Source organism: Larus michahellis, chromosome 1 (assembly GCF_964199755.1).
Source record: "Larus michahellis chromosome 1, bLarMic1.1, whole genome shotgun sequence".
Lineage (NCBI taxonomy): Eukaryota > Metazoa > Chordata > Aves > Charadriiformes > Laridae > Larus > Larus michahellis.
In genome coordinates, this window is record NC_133896.1 from 74,123,104 (window position 1) to 74,149,134 (window position 26,031).

The 26,031-nt window shown below is 45.2% G+C and overlaps 2 protein-coding genes across 12 annotated transcripts in view; both read left to right on the forward strand.

The window, feature by feature from the left end:
• The window catches only part of ABCC9 (ATP binding cassette subfamily C member 9), a 77,200-nt gene extending 73,740 nt beyond the window's left edge, over positions 1–3,460 (forward strand). For 7 of the 10 annotated variants that reach the window (XM_074586838.1, XM_074586833.1, XM_074586859.1 and 4 more), the window contains 4 exons: positions 453–586; positions 914–976; positions 2,138–2,317; positions 3,102–3,460. In XM_074586838.1, the coding sequence (XP_074442939.1) occupies positions 453–586; positions 914–976; positions 2,138–2,275 (335 nt within the window). In that variant the 3' untranslated portion in view covers positions 2,276–2,317; positions 3,102–3,460. The remainder of the gene's footprint in view (positions 1–452; positions 587–913; positions 977–2,137; positions 2,318–3,101) is intronic. The other 3 variants (XM_074586851.1, XM_074586875.1, XM_074586890.1) reach the window with 1 other exon arrangement.
• A 12,978-nt stretch (positions 3,461–16,438) lies between these two features.
• Positions 16,439–23,939, forward strand: KCNJ8 (potassium inwardly rectifying channel subfamily J member 8). 2 transcript variants are annotated; one of them, XM_074586912.1, is made up of 3 exons: positions 16,439–16,572; positions 17,225–17,672; positions 21,060–23,939. In XM_074586912.1, exons 2-3 carry the CDS (start codon positions 17,308–17,310, stop codon positions 21,958–21,960), a joined length of 1,266 nt encoding a protein of 421 aa, XP_074443013.1. In that variant the 5' UTR covers positions 16,439–16,572; positions 17,225–17,307; the 3' UTR covers positions 21,961–23,939. The 2 variants fall into 2 exon arrangements, with proteins under 2 accessions (XP_074443013.1, XP_074443005.1); XM_074586904.1 differs by having other exon boundaries at positions 16,462–16,964.
• Positions 23,940–26,031: the final 2,092 nt, after the last annotated feature.

A 26,031-nucleotide genomic window follows, 5' to 3' on the forward strand; every position in this document is an offset into this window, starting at 1 on the left:
AAAAAAAGCATTTTACCTCTACTTCTTCAGCAGAATCTGTCTCTGCCAGGAGAGCTGTAGCTCTTGTCTAGAACACTGACAGAGGATTTTCCTTTTCATCTGGGATCTGGTTCACAAAAGGAAACTCACATACTTCCTTCCATATTAAGTGTATTTCATATTACTAAGATATTATCCTGCAGCCTACTAGATTTGCTAACTATTTGTGCCAACTATTTGCTTAATGATATATTGCTCCTTTCCCAAGAAGCTGTGCTTGCTTTTCTGAGTATTGCCCTGTTACAGCGCTCAGTCAAGATTCCGCTTATTGGCTTTTACAGGGATTTTGCTTGGCCCTGGAATAGTGCACAACCAGAGCTTTCACAGTGCCCACGTAAAATTACTGAGTCCTGACTGTATGAACGTAAAGCATTTCAGTGGTGCAACATTCAAAGTAACTGATTTTGTTACAGATGCAATGGTAACAGAAGGTGGAGAGAATTTCAGTGTAGGGCAAAGGCAGCTCTTCTGTCTGGCCCGAGCTTTTGTCCGCAAGAGTAGCATTCTCATCATGGATGAAGCCACCGCATCTATTGACATGGCCACAGTGAGTATAGCAATTAGCGCCATCGATGCATGGATCTGCTAGAAGAGGAGGCATCATGTTCCCTAACTGTCAGCCATGAGACCCCTTTAGCAGAAAAAACTGACAGCTTTTTTGCCTTTCTCTTGTGTTTTGTTTCAGCCATAGCTGTTGATATGGTTTGGGGATGAAATGTTTTAGAATATCCCCTGTGTGGCATTTCATTACTGAGAATCTGGGGCACAGATCAGAGATAGTATGGAATATGATCCTCTCTCTTATGTGCTTGAATACACGTGAATTAAAATGTAAAAGGATGGAGTAACTGTAGTAAGCCTTTTCCTTTGATAGGAAAACATTTTGCAGAAGGTTGTGATGACTGCCTTTGCAGACCGCACGGTTGTAACAATAGCGGTAAGTATCTATGCCAGCAAATGCTCTCTTTCCTCATTCCTCGGGCAGTTAATCTTGCCTTTCACCAGTTAAACACCACTATTTAAAACTAAAACCATCAAAAAGTAAAACTAAAACACAAGGTCAGAATATTCCCAGATACCAGAACAAGTCAAGACACATGCTATCAACCTGAAATTTTCCAGTAGATGCTATCTTGCAAGCGGGCCAAACTAAAACATTTAGATATAAAGAAGGACTTTACAGGGAACTTCAGCATCTACACTGTCTCCAAGAAAGTTTGAAGGCATTCTCACTAAAAAATTGAAACTAAGCCCATGAGTTAAACCGTTATTCAAAGTTGCACCAAGATCTAGATTTGAATTTTACCTCTGAAGTCTATGCATGTATAGCGTCTACAATCATGGCGCGAATTTTTAAAAGGAGCTGAGATTTCAAAAGCTTGTTAGTGTGGTTTCTCAAGTTGGTTTATCTTTTCTTTCAGAATAAAAAGTTGGTGTTGTGGTAAAGGTTTTAAAAGTTGGAATCGATGGGAATTGCTCAAAAATCACTATCTGTTCAACTAAGGGTTTATGATAATCGTTCCTGTTTTCCTGCCATTTCTAGTGCCCCAAAGTTCCATATATCTGTGCAGAGAGGTACATGTATGTGCATACATATACATGCATATGCACATACACACATACACAGTGTTCCACCTTGTGACGGCAGACTTAGTCAACAGATGTTTTATCCATGAGATAAATACGTGTTTCAACAGCTGCTTCATTTGCTTTGTCTGGAATCCAGTCCTGCGGTTAGAGATTAGAGTTATGGTTCCTGGACTCTGGTTTCAAGCCTGTCAGTGACTAGTTTGTGTCAAGCAAACCACTTAACCTAGCTCATTTACAATAGGCTCTAAGGTTCTGGGGTGAGTAAAGGCGGAAGATGCTAGCAGTAAGCATGTTCTCCTTCAGTTACATGCCATTCAAATTTTCAGTATTGTCCTTCTGACTGAAATCTCACTTTTCTTTTGCTTTGCCTTTCCAAAGTTGGTGTATCAAGCAAAATGTCACACCTTAATATTTAGCTTTGCTCACAGAATTGGCTTCATTTCCTTCCTTCTCTTCATTCATGGCTGATCCTTCCTTCACCCACCTGTTTTTCTTTTCTTTTTTCCAGCATCGTGTATCTCACATCTTGGATGCCAATATTGTCCTAGTCCTTTCTGAAGGCTTTCTAGTTGAATGTGACACTGCCTCAAACTTACTCCTCAAAGAGGATGGCCTGTTCACCACCTTGGTGAAGACTCACAAGTAGACTCTCTCAGTCCACACTATTCACGAGACTTCTAGCTCTTTGGTAGTAATTTTTACCTCTTTAGTTTCCTTTCACTCTGCTTCCTTTCTACTGCACAGTTTCTGAGATGACAGCGTAAGAAGGTGTTTATTGCTGGATGTTGTTGCTGGGTTTGTTTAATTACATGACTATTTACGCTAATCGTAATCTATAATGTTAGAGGAATCCACTCCATAGAGTTATCCCTGACCTTCAGCCTTTTAGTGAAATATCGTATTTTTAGAGTTCACCTGACTGGCTGTATTCATACAGCATTCAAATCAAACTCCGCCTGGTTTCATTCCTGTTACCTATGGGGCTAAAACATTGCCTGTAGCAACCACAATTTTAATTTTAGAGGGAGGTAATTGACTTACAGAAGGAGAACAGCCCAGGAGTGCCCTAAGATACATGCAGAGCAGACAGTCAGGGTGCAGAGACCAAGGAGCTGAGCGGGACGCTAAGCTACCCGACAGCGCAGGCATACCCAGGATGTTTCTCGCCCGTATTTCCTAAAGGGGAAGATGCTCGTTAGTGATGCCGTAGGATTTATTCCAACAGCTGTGCTGTCCATAATGGCAATTAGCAGACCGAAAGTGAAGTGCGTGCTTAAGTATTTTCAGGCTCAGTGCCAGAGGCTGTAAAGTAATTGGAGATCTCTTCAGATTAAAGATATAGTACAAGGACCTACTACAAATACTACGAGGACAGCCTTTCGCCAACTTGGTATGCCTTGCATTAGACCCGTTAATGAACTGCAGTGAGAGTTATCATAATGAAAACTTCTGTACGCTTTTCTTTATGGCAGCATCGTGTTCACACCATCCTAACGGCGGACCTGGTCATCGTCATGAAGCGAGGGAACATTTTAGAATATGATACACCTGAGAACCTACTTTCTCAAGAAGACGGCGTCTTTGCTTCATTTGTCCGGGCTGACATGTGAACAATTGCATGATGCATTTTAACAGCTTATTTTTAAACAAATGAAATGCAAATATTTTCTATTCAATGTAACATCACTTTTATCTTTTTTTTTTTAGAGCGTCTTTCTTCACACTTCCATCTTCCAAAATAATAAAACCTATTGCAATATATGTATGCCTCAAAGCAATAAAAATGTCACTTAATTCAAAAGCTATTAAACTACACACACACACACACACACCCCAAGAGGCAGAAGTTTTTATTTCCTGGGAAGCTGACATTTTCCTTAGACTTTTTAGAGACTTTCTTTTCTTTTATAGAAAGCAAAAGAATGCACTGCTCTTATAAACTGCATATGTTATTCTGGAACCGGCAAACGAGTCGTGCAGTTTGTCAAGGAAACGAGAGATCCCCAGAAGCATTCTGTCCCCAGAGAGGAAAAATTAAAAAAAAAAAAAAACAACAAACGAAACAAATCCAAGCCCATAACACTTGGGGCAATCTGCTGCATTCCAAAGGCATCAACTTTGCTCTTCAAGTTGTAATGGAGAAACAGTGAATAAGGGAAAGGAATTTCATCAGAAATAAGGAACTTCTTCCTGTCCTTCCCTTCAGTTTGCACTCTGTAGTTGGCACAGTACTGTTCTCCTGTGCTTATCCCTACAGCCAGTTCCTAAAACCATATTTGTTCTGCAGACTTTCTTCAATCGAAGATGCAAATCATCCTATAATTAAGCATGCTTTGATAAGCTTATAGAGGAATTTTGTACAGTATCTTAAGGCTTTGTATTAAAAATAATCTGAATTTATAAACTTGATATTAGCCAATCTTTTAAACATGTCCACTAAAATATTCTACTTAAAATGGCATGTAATTGGACAACCACTAATTGCTTTATATGTCTTTAGTCCTTGACATTATTTTTTATCCTGGGACAACATTTTTTTTCCTTTATAGATTTCTGGCATCTCTCTAAATCAGATCTAGTCCAAGAAGGTATGATTTTCAAATTATTTCTGTATCGTCAAGAATTTAGGTGAATTTAGAGTCATATTTACATCATACAGCTTTGAAAAGGTCAGCTGCACTTGACTAATGCATATGGCTACATTCTGGCCATTCTGACAACTGCAGAATGGTCACTAAACCTCTGGAAGGAGTTTCACAGACACTTTCACAGGCTGAGCTTGAGATATCAGCTTCACTAGTAGTATTCAATTACATCTTATTCATCTATTGTTTTAAGATTTAGGAAGAACTTGAGGTGTGCTTAAGCCTATTTCTAGTGTAATGAAAAGAACATAAGGCACAGTACTTGGCAAAAAAAAAAAAGAAAAAAGGCTGTGAATTTTAGAGAAGTTGTAGGACTTAAAACTGGGATTCCATTTAGTCTACTAGTGTAAAAATGATACAGTGGTTTATCCTTTCTTTTTTTTTTTCCTCATCTTAACATTGGAAATAAAAGCTGTGCGACACGACTAAACAAAAAAACTCAGTCTTGAACATTTTATGAGGGGAAGTACTTCTGTGATTTCCCTGTCTACTGCTGTGAAAAGTTTTTTCTCTTTTCTGGATTAATCCCCTGTGTTGAACTTTGTCATACAAAGAAAATAAAAAAATAAAGCAGATGTTTACAGCGGAAGAGCATGTTGTTACACAGATTTCAGAGCCAAAAGGCCAAAATCATTCTTGATTTAATTTCATTGTCTTCAGTGAAAAGCTAATTGGATTCATTGCTGTCAGACTCAGTCCGAATGAAGATGAAGTACACATAACTTCGTTTATCTCTGTGTCTTTGATCCTGATTCATTTTAAGTGGTGCCAACTAGTTCAGTGAGATCCTGCTTCCCGCTACATTAAATGGCTGCTGTGGGCCTGGCATTGTGTTAGGGAACTTTTAGTACTTAAGAGGGTCCAATAATTAGTACCTCTTTCCTCTTACTTTTGTCCCAGAGCCATTACAGGAGTAAGAAGCACCTTCTTTGCTCAGTCATCCCTACAGAGCTATAGAACTTAACACTGCTGTTGAAACATGTAGAAAAAAAAATATCTTAGGGGCTGAGAAAAACGTGCGAAAAATGCTTTTATTCATTTTGATGGTGGTATGCAGAAATATTGGCCCTAGCACCGCGTCAAAATTGCTTGGTCAAAGTGCTTGATGATCATTGTAGTGTATCCCACAGCTGCCTAGCAGGTTTAAAAGCACTATTTGATTCCTGAAGCAATTAATCTTATTCAACATACACAATCCCATGACAGAAAGCAAACATAAACCAACTGCTGTCGACATACCAGATCTCCTTGCACTATAACCACTGTGCATATGGTGGTGTATACTCACCTGAAGGCTGAACTTTGCTTTTTCGTGTTTTTCTTCTAATGGAGGAGGGTGTTCCCAACAGCCGCACAGCTGTTTTGTTACTAAGCAGGGTGAGAAAGGGAAAAAGTCTACGAAGCAAATTTCACTTAATTTCATGTAGAGTTTCTTAAATGCGTTCCCTTTAGGAGCAGTCTCCTTAGGCTGTGGTGCATACACGGTAAAGAAAACATCAGCCTGGAGACTTTGCTTCTTTGACTCTTGTCACACTGCCTCTTCTGCTGGTCAGCCCTTACTCTCTTGCCACATTCTCTTACCCTCCTGCTTGTATCCCTGAATGCTCCTAATTCTGCCTGTGGCCTCCCACTCCTTCCTTATTTAGCTCCATACCCTCTGCTCCATTTCCTCTCTGGCACAGCTCTGCACTCAGAAAAAAAAATGGTTTTCCCCTGGCTTTCTCTAGCTTTCTATCATAACACCCCTCTTCAGGGGGACACTTACTCTAGTGTTATCATTTTGGATTTTTGTTTGGGTTTTGTTTTTTTTTTTTTCCCAAGCATTAAACTAAGCAAGCTTTCATCATTGTGATATTACGCTCTAGAACTTCCTTTTACTTAGTTTTTAATGCAAACACTGGCCACACGTACATTTCTTTTAACTATGGACGGAGGAAAATCATCTCTGTGAAAGATCCTAAATTATGTTTCTCATCTCACATGCATTTCTTTTCCTGTTAAGTGTTTCTGTGACAGAAGAAGCAAAACAGGAGTAAGATCCCTTGTTGCCAGTCATAGGAGCATAGAATCATAGACTGGTTAGAGCTGGAAGGGACCTTAAAGGTCATCTAGTTCCAGCCCCCCTGCCCTGGGCAGGGACACCTCCCACTAGACCAGGCTGCTCAAAGCCCCATCCAGCCTGGCCTTGAACACTTCCAGGGATGGGGCATCCACAACTTCCTTGGGCAACCTGTTCCAGGGTCTCACTACTCCCACAGTAAAGAATTTCTTCCTAGTATCTAACCTAAATCTCCCCTCTTTCAGTTTAAAACCGTTACCCCTTGTTCTGTCACTACACTCCCTGATAAAGGGTCCCTCCCCATCTTTCCTGTAGGCCCCCTTTAAGTTCTGAAACTGCTTGTGCAGCTGTTTATGGAGCCACAACAGTGTTTCTCAACCTTTGATTTTTCAACCAGTGGGTTATCTTTCCCACTCCTTGAGCTGAGTCTAATGGCTGGCATAGATGAGACTGCTCCCTTCATGGACGTGGCCTTTCATCAAACTAAAACAGCTAGCGGCTCATTACTGCTTTTTCTAAACTAGCAATATCCCATACAACCTTTGCATTTATTACTGAGCCAAAGCTGACTTGTGTTGGGAAACACACTGTCGGGGTTTTACGTAGTTCTTAAAGCAGCTCCACGAGCCTCTGCCATAAAGCAACGCTGCTGACAGGTAGCAAGGGGAAGCTCTTCCCTCCTCAAGATCCAGTGCTTAAAACAGATCTCTCCATCTATTCATTTTGCTGGCGATCTACATCAGCACAGTGGACGCTGGGATTCATCTAAGGTGAATCATTTTGATGATGTTTTCCAGGCAATCGCAGCTTGAAAGATGATGAGAATCTCCTTAAGAATAGCTTTGCCTGAACCACTTGTGTTCTGCTAATTGTTATTTATGCTTCAGGGATTTTGGGAGCATGACAATTGTTTGGACTTGACATTTCAAACAATACAGTTACCAAATAGGAAAGTTGCACTTTTTTGGGGTTTTTTTTTTTTTTTTTGAAAGGAAATAAATCAAGTCAGTGGCTGTGAAGACTCCTAATTCTGAGCTGAGTTGCTGATTTTTTTTATAACTTCAAACTTGTTTAATATTATAGGTTATTTCAAAGAGTCCCTTATAACTAACTATTCACATTCCTTTCACTTTGTTGTGAAGACCTCTTAAAACCACCTGGGTAAGTTTGCCATTTAATGTCAGTATGTGTTTTCTCTGTGTGTGTGCGCTTATATACAAAAACACACACGTGATCTTTTGTTCTGAAGAAGAAAACGGTACAAGTAACGCAAGGTTATTTTCCTCTCTGTTCAGAAGAAAGGTTTTCAGGAACAAAAGTATGCTTTTTCCAACGCCAGGCACAGATCCAGGTCAGTCAGTCAGTGGGATGATGCGCTCACTGGAGGTGCCCGTCTTTCACCCACGTCTGCAGGAGTCTAGGCAATGAGCTTGAACTAGACGTCTGCCTTTTCAATCGCTAACTTTATAGCCTCAGGGAGCCTCTGAGAGGGCCGAGATCGACAATCAGTGGGATTTTTAGCCATGTGTAAACCGAAAAAGATGCACTGATCCACCAACAGTTCCTGCAAGGCAGACATCCCTATAGAAGTTTGGGATAGGTCTGATAAGCCAGGGGCATAAGCGAGGCAAAGTCTGCAGGGAGAGGTCATTGCTTTGTTAGGCCAAATCGATATGCAAAAGAGGTATCATCTCAAGTGTTTATAAGTTCTAGTTTCATTGCAGACCTGAAAAAGCTCTTTATTTGTGAGAGCGTGCCTCCTTCTTCCAACTGCATCATTCAGTGCTTGGATGGGCCCCTTTTCGGCTAGTGTAAACTAGCAGAACACCTCTGCTATAAATTAATGCCCTGAATTCAATCAGTACCAACATGAATATGGCCTAAAGGATTTGGCATCTCATTATACGTAAAACCTCTGTCAGCAAAAAGTAATTGTAGTGAATTATGTTTTCTTAAAATACACATGACATCCATTTTGAACGTGGTCAAGCAAGTCTCTTCAAACTTCTTACACAATAAATTGTTTGATTTACGCAATTGTGTTCTTTTTGCTTCCCTAAAGCAACGGGCTTTTGTGCTTTGTTGTGAACAGATGCCCATACGTTCACATACCATTCTGCTAACGTGTCATGAGAAGCTGAGGGAAACGTCACACACACATTTTACACAAGCTATGTCGGCATTTTATCACAAATGGAGATATAATGTATTTGAGGCAAAGAGTTAACTTTACTGAAAAGCTGTGGACAAGGGCCACACTTTCATTATGTTTCCGTTATCCAGTGGCAAAAGTTGGAGTGTGTTTCCCTTGCAATCACTATGGCCCGGTGTCCCCAGTGTGATACTGCCAATAGAAAACAGTTCTAAAATATCTAGCGAAACCACACTGCTACTTGTTAAAATCTCTTTGGAGCAATGATTCTCCCATAAAATGTGTTTAAAAGCAAAAATTAGTTCAGCATATTTGCTATTTTATATCCTCAAGCAGTACCTTTTGAAAGCCTAATTTAAAATCAAAATACGTTATGTAAATTCTCTGATATGAATTCAGTGATGGCACATAAAGAGCTCTTCAGTATCTTTGGAAATAAATCCTTTTGAAGGCAAAACTAAGAGCACTAAAAAAAGTCCGAAAACAAAACTGTAAATCAAATTCTTCATTGCCATGCAAACATCCCAATCATTTCCACACTGGCTTTTTTACTGCTCTGTTTTTTCTCCACCAGAACTGACCTCTGTGTGGAATCGTGGGGAAAGATTATCAGGTTTTCAAATTATCAAAAAAACTGTTGTGAGGCAGAAGTTCTCTGACTTTTACAAATTAGCAATGTGCTGATGCTGTTTTGGCAGGACGGCTTCGAGTATTGGCTTGTACGAAGCCATGGAGTTCAGAGAAGCTTCCAAATGTAATCCTTCAAGAGAGTAGAGATTTTTAGAAAAGCCTTAATCTATTTACTATACAGTTATTATTAATTATTCACTATTGATAGCATCTGTCTGCTGCTAGGCACTACCCATGCAAACATAACAGACGTTCCTGGCAGGAGCTGTTTATTTCTCTAATGTAACAAGCCACACTCTGAAGAGACTATAAACAAGCAGTCATTTAAAAATATATATATATATTGAAAAAAAATTAGTTTCTATTTGGTGTAAATGACATTCATCATGTGCAAGATGCCTTCTTTCATTTTCATCGAACACAGAGATTTTCACCCTATGAATTACTATTTAATAATGCAGCATTCAGCTCACGTGTTACCATGTTGCCCATTTCATTGCATTCATTCCCATGTATGTATACTAGTTGTTTTTATATCTAAATACATTACATGGCTATACATCCTTTGGATAAAAGGTATAAATAAGTAATGAACAGTGCCAGTTAGCTCTGCCCGTAAGAGTGTCTCATAGCTATTCCCATGACATTTCTTAGCTCTCCCTTGAATTTACTTCAGGGTTTTCTGGCTGTACCAGCTTACATCCATAAATATCACTTAAACGTCCAGTAAAATATTTAACCATGTAACTAAGGAACTAATGCAGCTTAGTGTAAATGACATGGTCCAGAACCACCACCCTTCAGTCTCACAGTTACAGATGCCCCAAAGCAGCGTATTCTTTGAAAAGCAGAAAATTACAGATTCATGTTGAACTGTTATATGTGTTTTTATCGTACCAGCTAGACGAGGCCCCTACTCTTTCAGCAATACCAACTATGACCATTAGACCTCTCCATCAGAGGCAGGAACCTGAGGTTCTAAGAGGCTCTGTGTACTGCAGATTTTCATGGCTGAACCTTTTGGGTTTGGGGCCATCTGTCTCTCCAGGTCCCACCACAGTATCCGATATCAGAGTGTCTTGGAACTGCCAGTCATTCTGTGATATGATCTGAAGACGAGAGATGGCATCTATCTTCCATCAATGGCATCATCTTAATTTAACCCTCACTCTGCAGCCAGCAGAGATATCAGTCACTTGTAGGCAAGGGGACCTGTAAGCACAAAGATGGAAATTAAAAAAAAGTTCCATTTCACAAATCAGAAGAAAAATCTCCTTCAGCTGGTGGTATGGCCCACTGAGCCAGCTCCGGACTTCTCGAGGAGATGAAATTGTATTATGCCATTCTGAGGCTGAAGCCAGCCAGATGCCTTCTGACTCCTGCTACAGAAGAGCAATAAGCACAGTCTGGACAAGGAGATGGAATGAAAAATCCTTGATACCTGGCTCTGCTGCTCCAGGTACCACCAGAGGAAAAGAAGACAAGAAATGGCAGCTATCATTTGTCCCAGCAGTTGGAGCACATACCCTCTCTTAGTTTCTGGGGTTTTGCTGCCTCCAGCACTTTGCCTCCTGTTCCTAGAGCCTTACCCATTCCCAGAGCCAACTCAGGGTCTACCTCCACTGCTAAATAAAATGGGAAAAGTGGCACTGCCCACCTGTTACACCATCTGTGTGTCTAAAAGCACAGCTATCCCAAAACAAGGTTGCCTTGTCCATCCTATGCATTTAGAACAGTCTCTGGACCGTTCTTGGGGCATTTCACACCCCAGCCATACCTGGATACTGGGTGGGAGGGTGCCACTTGACACAAGCCAAAACTTTGCCATGAAGAACTGGAGAAACAATACTGCAGTGGAAGACGCTTTAAAAAATTCAGGTATTGGACACTTTGAGATATCATTTAGTGAGGAAATCCCTGTCCCGAAAGACTTAAAAACCAAATGTTGTATGGAAATCTGGGATGAGACTGAGCAGAGGGAAGAGGGCAATGACACCAAAGTAAGTACAGAGCTGTGCCTGGTTGCTGAGGAGCGGGTTAGCAGACGTTGATCTGAGACTTTCTTGAGTTTGGAAACAGCTCAGATGCCAGGAGAGCTCTGCTGTTTTGCGTGTAGTCTGCTATGGGCAGACCTATGGGGAAAAGGGGAGAAGTGCAAGAGGAAGACGTTAAGGAGGCCAAACCCTCATTTACCTTTTCCCCAATGCCCTGGTGATATGAAGTACAGCACCGAAGCTTCCCACCAGCTCTCACACCCCAGCTGCTGGGAGGCACTTTGGCACTGGTCAGCCGGTTAGGAGCTTGTACGAAGTTCTCCTTCGCTGTGGTTTGACCTGTGAATGAACTTAAAACATTTGATGCCTCCATCCGATGACTGATCATAGGAGTTTGGCAGAGCGGGAAGAGAAGCATTCACACCTCCACCAGCTAGAGGAGGCAAAGAGTTCACACCTCTGCTCAGCCTATGCGGATGTTGGTCTGGCCTATAAACTCAGAAACGCAAATCGTCATAGACAGATGGATCAGCAGCCCGTTTTTCCATAAACAAAAAGTCAGGGAAAAAGCCAGTGAGCCAGATGGAAGAAGCACCTAAGGGAAAGAACACTCCAATGAATTAGCAACACAGCTAGACACTTATTCTAACCATGTTCAACCTACCCAGAAACTGATTTACAGCCTTTCCATAAGTTACAGCACAGGGAGACAGACAAAAAAAAATCCCAAACTGGTCTCTTCCCAAAGCATTAGAAGAAACCCCTGTTGCGGGAATGGGCATGTAATGAGACAGATGCACTTCAGGGCATCAGCTATCAGAAAAAGGCTGTACCACTGTGACAATTGCCATCTCATCCTGTAGCAGAGACTTGGTAAGTCCCTCATGTGACAGTACAGTATTTCTGTGCTTTGAGATAAGGGCTTGAATTGAAGTATGTGGGAGTTAATATCTGCTGTGAACTGAAAAATGAGTGGATTACCTAGCTTTGCCGGTTAGGGATCATAGAATCATAGGGTTGGAAGGGACCTCTGGAGATCATCTAGTCCAACCCCCAATACCATGGTCATGGACACCATGACCTAAAAGGTGGACTGGGTAAAAGTAGTGCCAGTGCTCCTGATTCGGAGATGATGCGACAGGCTGAGTCTCTGTAGCACTGAGGCTCAGCAAAGTGCAGCCTTCAGTTTTCAGCCTGCACTAGAAACAAGAGATCTGTGAAGAAACGAACACGCAGCTAAAATTAAAGACAAAGATAGGGAGACCGATAAACAGTGTGGGGCTGCAAGAAATCTTGCTGGGTTTTGCACAAGGATTTAGGATGACGTGGTCATCTCTAGAGGGAAATGAGGCTAGGGCTTATGGCAGAGAGTGAGTATAAGGTATATCCTGGAGCACAAGACATCTCTTTCAACTACCCCTTTCTTGGCTCATGCACGTCCCTGGAGCAGAGGTGGAGTTAGGGAAACAGAGGCTAAAAGATGTTGGATTTCATAAATCAGACGACTGAAGGAACCATCTGATTTGGGTGTGATAATCCTTCCTCTCCTCTCCCCGCTCCTCCACCCACACTGCTGACCGTGCAGGGGACCAGGGGCAGCAGCCCCAAAACGGTTCCCTGCCGGCTCTCTCACGCTATGGGGCTGAATGCGTTTCTCTAAGATCATGCCCCCTCTCCTCGACACATGCTGGTGGCCCATGTGCTGACCCTCTGCAGAACCAGGCGAGCCCTCAAAAGACAGCAGCACTTCTTAGAAGAGGCCACGGGAGCCAGCGGGGCCAGAGGCGCGTGTGTCGCACTGCAAGCGGCATTAGGGACCAAGCTCTGGGCAGGTTTGGCTGGAGTACCACTGCGCACCAAGCCCACGGAGCCCCCTGCGAGCAAAGGTAGGCTGAAGTCAGCCTAATTCTGTTCAATCTATAGCAAGCTCAGACCTGCTTGAGGAGCTAAGGACATGCTCTGGGGGGATATAGCTGCTGCCAGTTAAGACAGTTCACCCAAGATGGTGTGGCTCTCTCTTCCTTCCCCATGCTATACAGGGAGCAGATACAAAGGGAGGGGATACCTTTCCCATGGCCAGCAGTGCTGTATAAGCCAAGCCAGCCCGTCAGCTGATGGAACTGCAGAACCTAAACCATAACCTGTCACCCCATCTGCTGCCTGGTGACCACATGCAGGGAGCTGGAAAATACTAAACTCTCGGTGACAAATGCACCAGACCCTGTTTGTCGGCACTGCAAGTACCATAACAGAGATTTACAGAACTGCCAACATATTGCTAGCTTTGTGGAGGGTCGACAGCCTGCACCCTGTAGCCTGACACACACAGAGGAGTCAGAGTACCAGATTTTGTCAAACAAGGCAGATGTATCACTTCCAAACCAGATAGTTTTAATGGGAAACGATCCCTCTGCCAGCAAATGCACAGAACATCTACAAACTTCACTGCGTGGCTTAGTAATACTGGACGAGGGGCACCAGTTACATGTATTTTGATGATAAAGACTATTTTTGTCCTGCTGCTCTTGCATGAAACAGAAAAAAAAAAAAAGCTGGTTCAGGGTAACAGATGCCCTTAGTTTGCAGTTTCTGCTCTTTCATGTTTGATGGATCTGCTGCCAGTTCAGCTGGGGAAGAGTTCATCCATGCTATCCGAATATGGCTTATCAGCTTTGCGTCTTTGTAGAAGCCTCGTGCTGAGTGCATGACATCTCTGGACGCCTGCAAAGTCATCCTATCTCTAAGCTAAGATTAGAATTTCAAACAAAACTTATTACGAAGCAGGGTTTTCTGAAAGGGCTGGACACAGTTATAATGTGGAAATTTCAGATTCATGTCTAAGCACATTATTTAATCCTTTTTTAGATAGGCATAATTGCAAAGTGATATTTACCATAATATCAGTAACTCTGGTGGGTGGAGGGGAAAGGAGCAAGATGCGAGAGGCATGATAGGCCACAATAAAACTGGACCCAAATCTGCCATCAATTCTGATCATTTTTTGCCTGAAAAGGCTGTGTTCACAGCACTCAGACACTATGTTCCTTACAAAAAGGGTTAGGAGACATTTCGGGAGATTTTCCCAGCTATTACTTAAACCTCAGACTTAAATGTGCCTGTGGCAACCAAACAAGTATTTAAAAGGGCAAAGGGGAACATTTTTCGTAGCTGTCACTCTCCAGAGCATATTCAGACACTGTAACTTGGGGAAGTGGATGCGGTTCTCAAAATCATGTCTCATAATGTTTAACCAGGAGGAGAGAATAGTCCCGGCGCTCCTGATCATCACACCCCGGACGTCGGGGCCCAGGCAGGCTACCTCGAAGCTAATCTTAAGTGTAAGAGAGGAGGAAGGCATCCCCCCTCGTGAGGGGGGAAGCTCTTTCGGTATCAAACAGGCAGAGATGGAAAGAGACGATTTTATGAGCACTTTTCTTCCAATGTATGGTGACGGAGAAAACGATCGATAGCTTCGGTTTAGTCACGCTGGAGTTGTGCCAAGGCTATTTGTGTGCGTTTGGTGGGACCCCTTTCTATCTCAGCTGCAAAAAATCCACCCTCTGAATGGTGCCCAACTAAGGGGGAGGAAACCTCCAGCAAGTTAGCGGGGCACGAGGGGGGCTGAGAGGCCGTAGGGGTCTGACAGTACCAGCGCTGCCAGCACTTTCTGTTCCACCTGACCAGCTTGAGGAAGGTCCCTCCGTGCTCCCACCTGCCCTCAAAGATGACTTCGGACCATTTTGCCAAACTAGCTGCTAATCCACACGCTAACTTGGTGTCGCACAGCCCCAGTCGCTGCCAGCAGAGACGGGGTGAGGAGCACCCCGGCAGCAGCTCCTCTTGCCTCGCAGCCTAGCACGGCTGAGGGGCCTCGGCAGAGTGAGAAGGGGCTGAGGCTGCATACAGCCTCAAGGCGGCAAGTAAGTAAAAGTGACATTTCTTGGTGTTTCTGTGTCCCGGTTTATAAAGCTGTGGATTTTGACAGCTTCAGAGGAAACTGGGCGATTGGGCACGTGACACGAGTGAATCTGTGTCAGAAGCAAAATAGTACGATTCAAGGACCTTATGAAAAAAGGAGGGGGAGTTCCATGCAGTTCCCAGATAGTTCTTCATTTTTTGAAATGCAGCTAGCATCCATACTGGGCAACATCAATCTTGTTTCTAGACCTAGCACAGAACAAATACTTCATAGGAGCTAAAGGGGAGAAAGGAGGACGAAAAGGATAAGGAGAAGGAAAAAAGGAAAAGAGAACAGGTATATTTTTTTAATGTGTATTAAATCAATATAAATTTTATACCGAATTACAGGTAATTCGAATGATACACAGAACAGTTTAGAAACCTCCCTAATGTCCACACACACATCCCTTAGACACGGGGGAGTTAATCTGACACAACAAACTCTCTGCACTTTGCTTCATTAAAATCTAAATTTAGATCTTTTCATAAAGTTGATGCACTGTTTATTCTTCCTACTACAAACCCTAAGACCTCGGGGAAAAAAAAAAAAAAGCTGCAATTTCCAAGAATGCAAGTTTCCATTCAACGCAAGAGCCAAAACTGTAAACCTCGACCTGTGGGAAAAAGAATGAACTTGTGCGATTTCAGTGCTTGGTTTTTTGCCATTGTGCGTAGTTTCTCCTATACCCATCCCATATACAAATATTCATCTGCCAGTGCCCCTTACACCAGCTGAACATTGTAACGGACCTGACTCTGTGCCCAACACGAGCTGTGAACTATAAAAAGGAAAAAAAGGAATGCTTTCTTTTTTTTTTTTTTTCCTTTCCCCTTGCAGAAACAGGTAATTAAGTTTGTCAAAAGCAGCAAAGGCCGTGAGATTCTGGCTACGGTCCTCCAAACACTTACGCACATGCTTCGCTTTCTGCCTGCCAGCTGCCTCGCCGAGATTGGAGGTACGATAAAAGTTAAAAAGGCGCAACCGGCGCCGCTGCCCTGCCGCAGCCGGGGGCTTGCCTTTGCCCGCCCACGCAGAGCCACTTCCCCACCGAAAAGGCGCAAGCAGCCAGCGTTAAGCACCTGGCCCTTCCGCTACCTTGGCTGGACCCAGCCTAAAATGCCCCCAACCCTCCCAATCTGCCGCGCAGGCACCGCTGGGCGCAAGGAAGCGTCTGCCCGTGTGTCCGAGCCCCGCACCGCAACCGGGGGCTGCGCTCCCCGCCCACTCCCGTTCATTCCCCGCCCGCTCAGAGCAGCCCCGGCCCGGCGCTGCGGGGCTGAACCGGCCGGTCCCCGGCTCCGCTCCGCTCCGCTCCGCCCGCCCCGCTCCGCCCCGGCCCGGCCGCGTCCCGCCCCGCGGCCGCTGAAGGGGGCCGGCCGAGCCCCGCGGTTGTGGCGGGGGGTCCCTGGGAAGCGGCGGGGGGTCAGGCAGCCCCGGCCCTCCCCTCCCCCGGTGGGACGGGCCAGGCGGCGGGGAGCCGCGGGGAGCCGGGCTTTCCGTAGGTTCGTTCTGTCACCCGTTTGGGGACAAAGTTTGGGAATAAAGGGAGGGTTCCCCCGCCTAATCCCGGAAAGGAAGGAGAGCTGCGAAGGGGAAATGCGACCGCCTGCTCCGCGGAGTCCCGTTTCCTGCCTCCCGCACTTCCAGCTCAGCTCCTTCTTGTGATGCTTGCGGGGGACGGGACGGGAGCTCTCGGCAGGGCTCCTGCCTGCGCTGCGGGGCCGGAGCCATAAGAAATGAGTCTCCACGGTCCCTCCGCACACTAGCCTTGGGTAACACCGGAGAAGTCTGATTCTTCACGTCCTGAAGGATGCGAATCACTTAGTGCTCCACGTTGCGGTACCCACCCGGGCATGGCTACCTCCTGGAGATAATCCTGAGGAACCGACCTGTCGTACGTCGTGTTACTTTACACCATTTGCAAGACTGTTCCGCAGCCTCCCTTCCTGTAAAGAGTGTCAAAATAGCATCTTCTGTTTCTGTTGCGAGCTGATACCACTTGCTCATTTAAAAATGATGGTCTGAAAGAGGGAGGGCACTGTAGAATAAGTAGTCACACAGTGACATTTAATGTAATGGTACAGGGGTACCTACTCGGGGCTTCTTGCTGTAGTGCCTAAGTGACAAATCTGACCAGGTTCTCTCTTTTTGCAGGGTAGAGTGAGCCCTGCGGAGGCGCACTAGAGGGGACCACCCCCCATTTCGCATCTTGCTAAGTGGACTATGGTGGCAGGAAGATGTTGGCTCGGAAAAGTATTATCCCTGAAGAGTATGTGTTGGCACGGATCGCTGCCGAGAACCTGCGCAAGCCGCGCATCCGAGACCGGCCACGCAAAGCCCGCTTCATCGCCAAGAATGGGGCATGCAACCTGGCACACAAGAACATCCGCGAGCAGGGGCGATTCCTCCAAGACATTTTCACCACCTTGGTGGACCTGAAGTGGCGTCACACGCTGGTCATCTTTACTATGTCCTTCCTGTGCAGCTGGCTGCTCTTCGCCATGATGTGGTGGCTGGTGGCTTTTGCCCACGGTGACATGGATCCAAGCACAGAAAGCGCTACGAACAGCACAAAGTGGACGCCGTGCGTGACGTGTGTCAGGTAAAGTACTGTCAGTGGGATGACAAAAGGGGGGGAACAGAGCTGCCTGCTGTCCTGCCAATGCCTAACATGCAGCTTTTGGCTTACGTGAACCGTTGTGTTCGGTTGAGACAATTGAAAAGTGCGGTGTTTTCCTCTAGATTACGTAAATTCAGCAAGCCTTCTGGGCTTGGAAAATACTGTACTGTAGATGTCTTTGATTCCTTACAGGATCTGAAAGAGGGAGACCTGCTGCTTTTCATGTGTCTCCACACTCTGTGGGTAACATACCTTGCCTGTCGAGATAAGAGCCTGCTACAAGAGTGGGTATGTGTTATATGTATTGTAACGTTGTCTTCGGCAGCGGGAGCATCCCCAGTGTGGTGCGAGCCGCTTGCCGTGCCGGCGAAAGGTGGCCACCCCAAAAGCGGTGTCTGAGAGGCAGGGCACTGGCCACGCGTGTCAGGCAGGGCTAGCAAGATAAGTGCTGCTTAGGGCAAAACTAGATGTCTTTCAAGATGGGGTGCTTCAAAATACCTTGGTGAAGCTTTAGGCCAGCAGTTTGACAGAGGAGCAGTTTCCATGGCATGCACGAAGTGTCAGACAGTGAAAACTTAAGGGACTACTAGATTAAATGTCACCCATTGAAGTATTTCACTCCCCATCCCCAAAGCCACGATGATTTTCAAGGCACTGATAAACTGACACATACACACATGGAATTAGAAGTGTGTTTGTTGACTGGAGGTGGGGGTAAGCAACAAGATTGCTTTGTCATCGCATCAATAAGATCTCTTTTTCCAGCATGAGGTTTTTCGGCAGAAAAATCCTGATTCGTTACAGCCCCGCTGCCCCAGATCAGCCGCCGTTACACATTGTAGTGCTGTGAGGGACTGGGGGTGGGGGGGGGAGGTGCTGCAGGGTCCGCTGAGACATCAGGGTATCCGCTCCCCTCTTCTCCTTTCTCCTGCACATAGGTTTGAGGCACCTCACCAAGTGTGAAGGGACATTGTATCTGGCTCACGAAGGAGCGGAGATTTCATTCTCCCTTTGTTTTGACGCTTTTTTGCTAAATGTGTGTTTTCCAAGCTAAAGGAAATGGGGATTTTTGCAAGCTAATCTTCATTAGGGTGGGAGGTTGGGGCAGGGGAGTGGGAGGTTGGGGCAGGGGAGTGGGAGGGGGGGGTTTCTGTCTTGTTTCTTTTCCAATAAGTGGCCCCAGGCAGTCGCCTCTGAAACAAGACATCACAACCCAGCTTGCACCCGCCGGGGTGTCAACCCCGGTGTGTCTGGGGTGTGTGGGATTTGTCCAACCCGAATTGAGTAGCTACACCCCGCCGGTTCTTCAGGGTCAGGCGGGGGGACATCCCTCCACTTGGTTGGTGGTCCCCTCGGCTCAGCCCACCCCGTGGGGCTCCTCCTGGGGCTCCTGGGCCACCCTGCAGAGCCTGAGCCGGCTGCTGAGGGCTTCGTGTGGCTGGGACGGGGCAGCCCCACAGCCATGGCTCTTCCAGGAAAGCCGGTAACCTCTGCTGCAAGGACAGTCCGGAGGGGTATGAGAAAGCAGAGCAAATAAATAGGTGTAATTTTCTGGTTTAGCCCACGACAAAGAACACACGTCGCTCCCTCGTGCGAGTACCTGGGGTGGTTCAGCCAACAGCTGCTCAAGTGTCCACGTCCAAGCCATGGAAAAAATCTTTTCCCTTCATAGTGAAATACTTTATCTTGTTAAATCTGGCTACCGCTTTGGACAAAGCCATGAAATCGCAATATGACATTTTTAAGAATGGTGAGCTGTTAAATGTAAAATATATTTAACATTGCAATGATATGTATGCCAAAATAATGGCAAATATTTTTTAACCTACTTTCCTGAGATTTAGGCTCACAGGTATTTCAGGAGAGCTTTCCTGGGGAAGCGCCATTACAGATTTACAGGACACCTGGTTTGGGAAATTTTAACCAGTGCCTAAAACTTGCACGGTGCTTTAATTTTTCAAAGTACTGCAGAAATTTCTAAATCTCACAGTTCTTTCCCTGGAAAGCAAATATTTTCCAAAGAGGAAAACACTTACACAGCTCTAAGGGGAAGGACCTGGGAATTGGTGTGATTTTGAGTTTCTGGCTCCCTCTTCACGTGGTCAAAATGCTGTACGAACTTGCGGCTTCAGTTACTTCCACTGTAAAAAGGTGGATTCTCTTTTCTTAATTTTTTTTTTTTTTTTGAGAAGGAGTACTGTTAAGGGAATCAGAATATTTACTCCACAGGTAAAAAAAGAAAAATTTACTTAAAAGCAAATTAATTGAAAAGCAAACCAAAGCCAATGAATGGTTTAGAACCGTCTTCATGGGCAGAACGTATTTTCCATAGGTAAAGCCACGCTGAATGTGGTGATGCTTCAGATGTTGGTGGATTGCGCTGTGTTACAAGGGTGACTATGACATTAGTTCATATGAGACCCAGTGTGCTGCAAGTCTACCGGATAAACCCCAAGGTACCGATTTTAGACAGTAAGAGACTTTGGTGAAGGAGGTACCTGGTTATAAAAGGAAACTCAAGGCCCTGGTATATACAGGGGATATGATATTGTGGACTACTGTAAATAATGTATTTTGGAAAGTTTGTGGATGGCATCCTCTGATGTCAAGCACTATAGCATATTCGGGACGTTTAACTCAACTCACACTTCTACAACCCACTTCTGTGTTGAAAATTTCCACCTAGTCTTGCCATGGCAAGTGAGCTAAACCCAAAGCCCGGGTCACAGTGTTGTCCTCCTGCCGGGATGTGCAGAGGGGACTGTGGAGGCCACTGGCCCCTCTCTGCAGCTTGATCTTGCAGCCTCAGTCAGAGGGTGAGCAAGGGTGAGCAAATTTCCTCCAGGAAATTTTTCTCCAGGAAATCCTGCTAAAGGGGGTCACGACTCAGGTAGTAGGAGTGAGATGCTGCAATTTTCCCCTTTTCCTTTCCCTGCAAAGGCTGGTGGAAGAATCTCAGCGTGCCAGCCAATTGCTTGCTATTGCCAAAACCACTGCTGTCTACCAAACGCTTCACGGGGTGGAGAAGGTGGAAAGCCCAGGTGTTACAGCACTGTCAACCAACACAATGGGTAGTATGTGTTCCTGAACAGGGGATCTAGTGAGCTTCTCAAGGTTACTTAGTGTTACAGACGGTCTTTTAGGAGCTCAGGCTCTGAGGTCTTCCCCGTCACCATCAGATACTGCATCAATCATACACAAACAGAGTCACTGAGCACGCAATGCTTTTGCTGGCGTTAACAGAAGGCTTAAATGTACCAGGACTGTACAAATAGGTCCTTAAGTTTGTTTCTAGAAAGTATTTGTTAACAGCTTCTCAATTTGTGTTCAGTGTCCTTAGAGTTAACTTTGTGCAATCTTCTTCTCCAGGTCTTTCACCTCCGCTTTCCTCTTCTCCATTGAAGTTCAGGTGACCATTGGTTTTGGGGGCAGGATGATGACAGAGGAATGTCCCTTGGCCATCACAGTCTTGATCCTGCAGAACATTGTGGGTCTGATCATCAACGCTGTCATGCTGGGCTGCATATTCATGAAAACCGCACAAGCTCACAGGCGGGCTGAGACCTTGATTTTCAGCCGGCAGGCGGTCATTGCAGTTCGAAACGGCAAACTTTGCTTCATGTTTCGAGTGGGAGACCTGAGGAAGAGCATGATCATTAGTGCCTCAGTGAGGATCCAGGTGGTGAGGAAGACTACGACCCCTGAAGGAGAAGTCATACCCATTCACCAAGTAGATATCCCTGTGGATAACCCCCTTGAAAGCAACAATATTTTCCTCGTGGCTCCCTTAATCATTTGTCATGTTATAGACAAGCAAAGTCCTCTTTACGATATCTCTGCTGCCGACCTGGCGCTCCAGGACCTGGAGCTCATCGTGATACTTGAAGGAGTCGTAGAAACGACCGGCATCACGACGCAGGCAAGAACCTCCTACATAGCAGAGGAGATCCTGTGGGGTCACCGCTTTGTGCCCATCGTCACCGAAGAGGAAGGCGTGTATGCAGTCGACTACTCCAAGTTTGGTAACACCGTCAAAGTGGCGGCACCGCGCTGCAGCGCTCGAGAGCTTGATGAGAAGCCGTCCATTCTCATCCAGACCCTGCAGAAGAGCGAGCTGTCCCACCAAAACTCCCTGCGGAAACGCAACTCCATGAGGAGAAACAACTCCATTCGGAGGAGCAACTCCATGCGGAGAACCAACCCCTCCCTCATCGTGCCCAAGGTGCAGTTTATCACACCTGAGGGGAGCCAGAGTGCCTCAGAAACGTGATACACAGCTCCGTGTGAGGACAGTGGGCTTCGGAAGGAGGCGGCACCCGTGGTGTTTTGTTTAAATTTTCTTTTACTTAAGGGAAAAGAACACAATGCAGGAAAGAACCATGCAGGAACTATTTATTCTATTACTTACTGAAAGCACCACCTAATGGCATTAGGAAACACTTTAGCACTTAGTGTATGAATTAATAAAAAATGGCACGTACACTCAAGAAAACACAGTTCACTCATGTAATATAATGTGTATTTATACTTGTTTTAATGGCATGCTAACTTTTTTAATCGTGGTTTTCCTATCAAGGGTCTCTTTCTTATCTTTTTCTGCTGGCTGTCACAAAATGTGCTTTTTTCTATGGAAGTGGGTCACCCACCTGCAGGCAGAATTGAGTGCTTTTTTAAACCTACTGCATACAGCAGCTCCCACAGATTTTGTGCGAGATAGTTGGATATCGATCTTTTGGGGATTAATTCCTTGTACTCTTGAAAGGAGTCGCTAAATTCCTCAGCGGTTTCCCTGGAGAAGAGCCAGGATTTTACCTTCAGTTTTCCAGATCTTTTCTTTCCATTGGTTTATGGCAAAGGCATTTTGAGAGCAAATTCAGGTCAGCTGAAGTGACCTGACCATCCCACAGGAAAACTGGTGCCACTCTGGGCAGCACTGGCAGAAGAAGCAGCGGAACAGCACGACCTCTTGCAGAGCACTCCTCTTCTTCTCAGGGTGCCATACTCTGCTGCGGGACACCATGCGTCTGTAACGTAGCCGTAGCCCAAGCTGAGAAACTCAAGTCCTCCCAGCTGCCTCCTGAGCATCCATTTCACTGAAATTATTCAAGCTGAAAAAAAGCACACGCCTCCTTTAACATCCTCTTCATAGCGGTGGAAGACCAAATCCTGGTTTGTTTTCTCTTATAGGTGCATACACTGAAAGCAACGAGCGTACTTCCTTCACTTCCAGTATTTTTTGTAGGATTAAGTCTGTTTGCTTCAGCAGAAGGTTACTTTTTGCCAGTGGTAATTCACAAAGGGGAATGAGAGGGAACCGTGCCAGTAATATTAAAGACAGTTTTTTCAAAACGATCTGAATAATTTTCAGGGGAACTTGGGCGCTGCTGTTGAATTACTGTTTTTCAGCAGTGTCTCACCTGTGTTTTTGTATGACATAGCATTGAGAATTGGTGGTAAGCAGCTTTTCTTCAAATTAAAATGGGCGTCTGGTATCTAGATACTTCCCCAGAATGTCATCACAAGTTCTTGTAAAAGAATAAATATGTGTATGGCAACTAATTGTATCGTATTTGGTAATGCTAGAATGATGAAGGCTTTTTTCCTCTGTGAATTTGAAGTCTAATTATGGACAAATTCACGTTCAAATTTCTGACAGGAGTTGCCTTATGTCTGTGGCTCAAGAGACATACTAGCCCTGTGCTGGCCCTCCGAGCCACTCAACCACTTAAATACTTTTATAATTTTAAGTATTTTCTTATTCCTATCAGGTAAAATAGTCAAAAGCAATGCTGGTTTCTCTTTCTCTTTGGAAGTCAGTTCATCAGCACTCGTAGGGAGGGTTTGCAGGCTTCGTGCGGTGTTGGGTGGTGGCACGGAGGGGTATTGCTCCGTAGTGTAGGCTCCCTGCATTTGGAGCAGGTGCCCTCCAGAAAATAAACACTGACAACATACTTCATCTGAAGCAGTAGCGGAAACTGAAGTTTCTGCTAAAAGCATTCATTCCTTGGCCTGCCCGTTAATGTTCTGGGAGGATGGATGGTGAACATCTGGAGACGTTAATCTGTCTATTGTGTGCCCAAACAATGAACATCTGTAGCTTCCAAGAAGAGTCAGAGGGAAGCATATACAGTTTGTCTCTGGCCTCTGTTTCCAGGGCTGTGAATTTCTTTGAGGCTGTCTGTTTGATCAATGGTTAAGTCAGATGCTGTACAAAAGCAAATTTTCTACAAAATAAAAAAGTGACAATAATGATTTCTTCTGTCTCGGATTTTTCCCTATTTCTTTCCCTTTTTTTCTTTGTATTCTCCATTGATTCTTCTATACTCTTAGTCCTTCTTGTATCCCAGCCTTTTCCATGGTCCTTTTGAGTAGTAGTTTGATATTATCTCAGTACTCTCTCAGTACTTCAGCTGAAATTTTTTTTTTTACCTGCAATCATTTTCTCGTTTTCTCCTTAAGTACATTCTTCCTTCCAATTTTTATTTCGCCTTCATGTCTCTCTCTGCTTTACACCTACTGTACTCTCTTTCCTGTAAGGCTATTATAGGGATATTGGTATTTTGAGATAACACTAAGGCACTTCATGTGCAAGGATGCTGAATCATAGAATGGCTCGGGTTGGAAGGGACCTTAAAGATCATCTAGTTCCAACCCCCCTGCCCTGGGCAGGGACACCTCCCACTAGACCAGGCTGCTCAAAGCCCCATCCAGCCTGGCCTTGAACACCTCCAGGGATGGGGCATCCACAGCTTCCCTGGGCAACCTGTTCCAGTGTCTCACCACCCTCACAGTAAAGAATTTCTTCCTAATGTCTAATCTAAATCTCCCCTTTTTCAGTTTAAAACGGTTACCCCTCATCTTATAGCAGATACACAAGGCTGAATCATGACAAGGCATGTCGTGAATGTCACGTTCATATGTGGTGTGCCGCTGCTCCTTGCAGAAAATCCCTTAGAGCAAAGCCCCTTCCTTGAGCAAGTTTGGAGCCCTGGAAGAGGTCCGTGGCAGAAGCAGTCAGGGTACAGAGAGCGGCGGGCAGGTTTTGGGGCTGGGAGCTGCGTTCCTCACTGAACGACAGGTTTCAGACCTGGCTTTGCAGCGTCATGCCTGCTGAGAGGGAGTGAACTGGCAGCACCACGGTTCAATATGTTTCATTACTTATCCTCCCTGGCAACTTTGTCAGATGAAAGAGGCTTTATTTTAAATTTGAAGTTTTCTGTTTGACGTGTTTGAAGTACGCTGACAAGTTAAGGATGACAGTTGAGATTTCTACCAAATACCACCGGCAGTTCATGCCGGCATTTAACTCTCCGTCTCTCTCATTGTTAATAATTTAGAAAATTAGAAGCAATAATGTATAAGCATCGTCTCACTGTTCTCCCTTCACACTTATTTGTGTCCCTGCCATTCCCATCCCCCAGTAACATGGTGTAACTGGAACTGCATTATTTGACATCGCTCATTCCGTGCATTTAATATGCTTTGGGTCTTTGAACCGCCCTCCAGGCAGATGTCGCTGTCACTGGTGTAGCCTTCTGTAGGGAACAAAACTATTTACTAAGAGCAGAAAAGTGATTTTTAAAGTCCTTCCAGGACAGGTGTAATATCTAGGACTGCACTTTATTTTCTCTTTCTAGTCTTATCTTAAAGAACTTCTCTATTTTAAACAGAAAAATGGCAGCGAGACCCTTTGTCCTCTCTGTGGACACTCAGGAGATTTAGGGTTACCGTGGTGAGGACGTAGAGAGCAAACAAACACAGACAGCACTTACAGGGGATATAAAGCTTAATGCTCCAAGGTCGAAGCCAGCCTCTGAGTAATAGGATTTGGAGGAAAATTTCCCTGATGGCAGGTTATTCTGTAGCTGTCACCTTCAGGATTTCTTGTGCTCTCTTTCTGGTGTGAGCCAAGGAGAGAGGCAGGACCCTGGCGCAGGCGCACCCTGGGCCAGGCGGGTCCGTCAGGTCTCTGCAGGAGGGCTGGCACACCGCAAACACGAGGGCTCTTCCTTTCCTCCTGCCCGGAATGATGCTATCAAACCCCGCAGCGAACCTAGCTGCCAGACAGCCCCACCTGCAGCCAAGTCTTGCCAAGATGGTCATTGAGCGCTGCCCAGACCCCAAAAAGTCTGGCTTCAGGGAGGAGCCCTCAGCACCTGTGGCGTAGAGGAGAATGCTGCCAAACCAGAACAGGGCTCGATGTGGGGTTTGGGGCTGCCCACTGGAGGGGGTAACCTGGCTGAGTGGGACTCCCAGTGAGTCTGTGCCACAGGCAAGGCAAGGGGGTTGCCCTTCAAGCCTAGGCTGGACCAGGGCTGCTGAAGACAGAGGCAGGATAGGC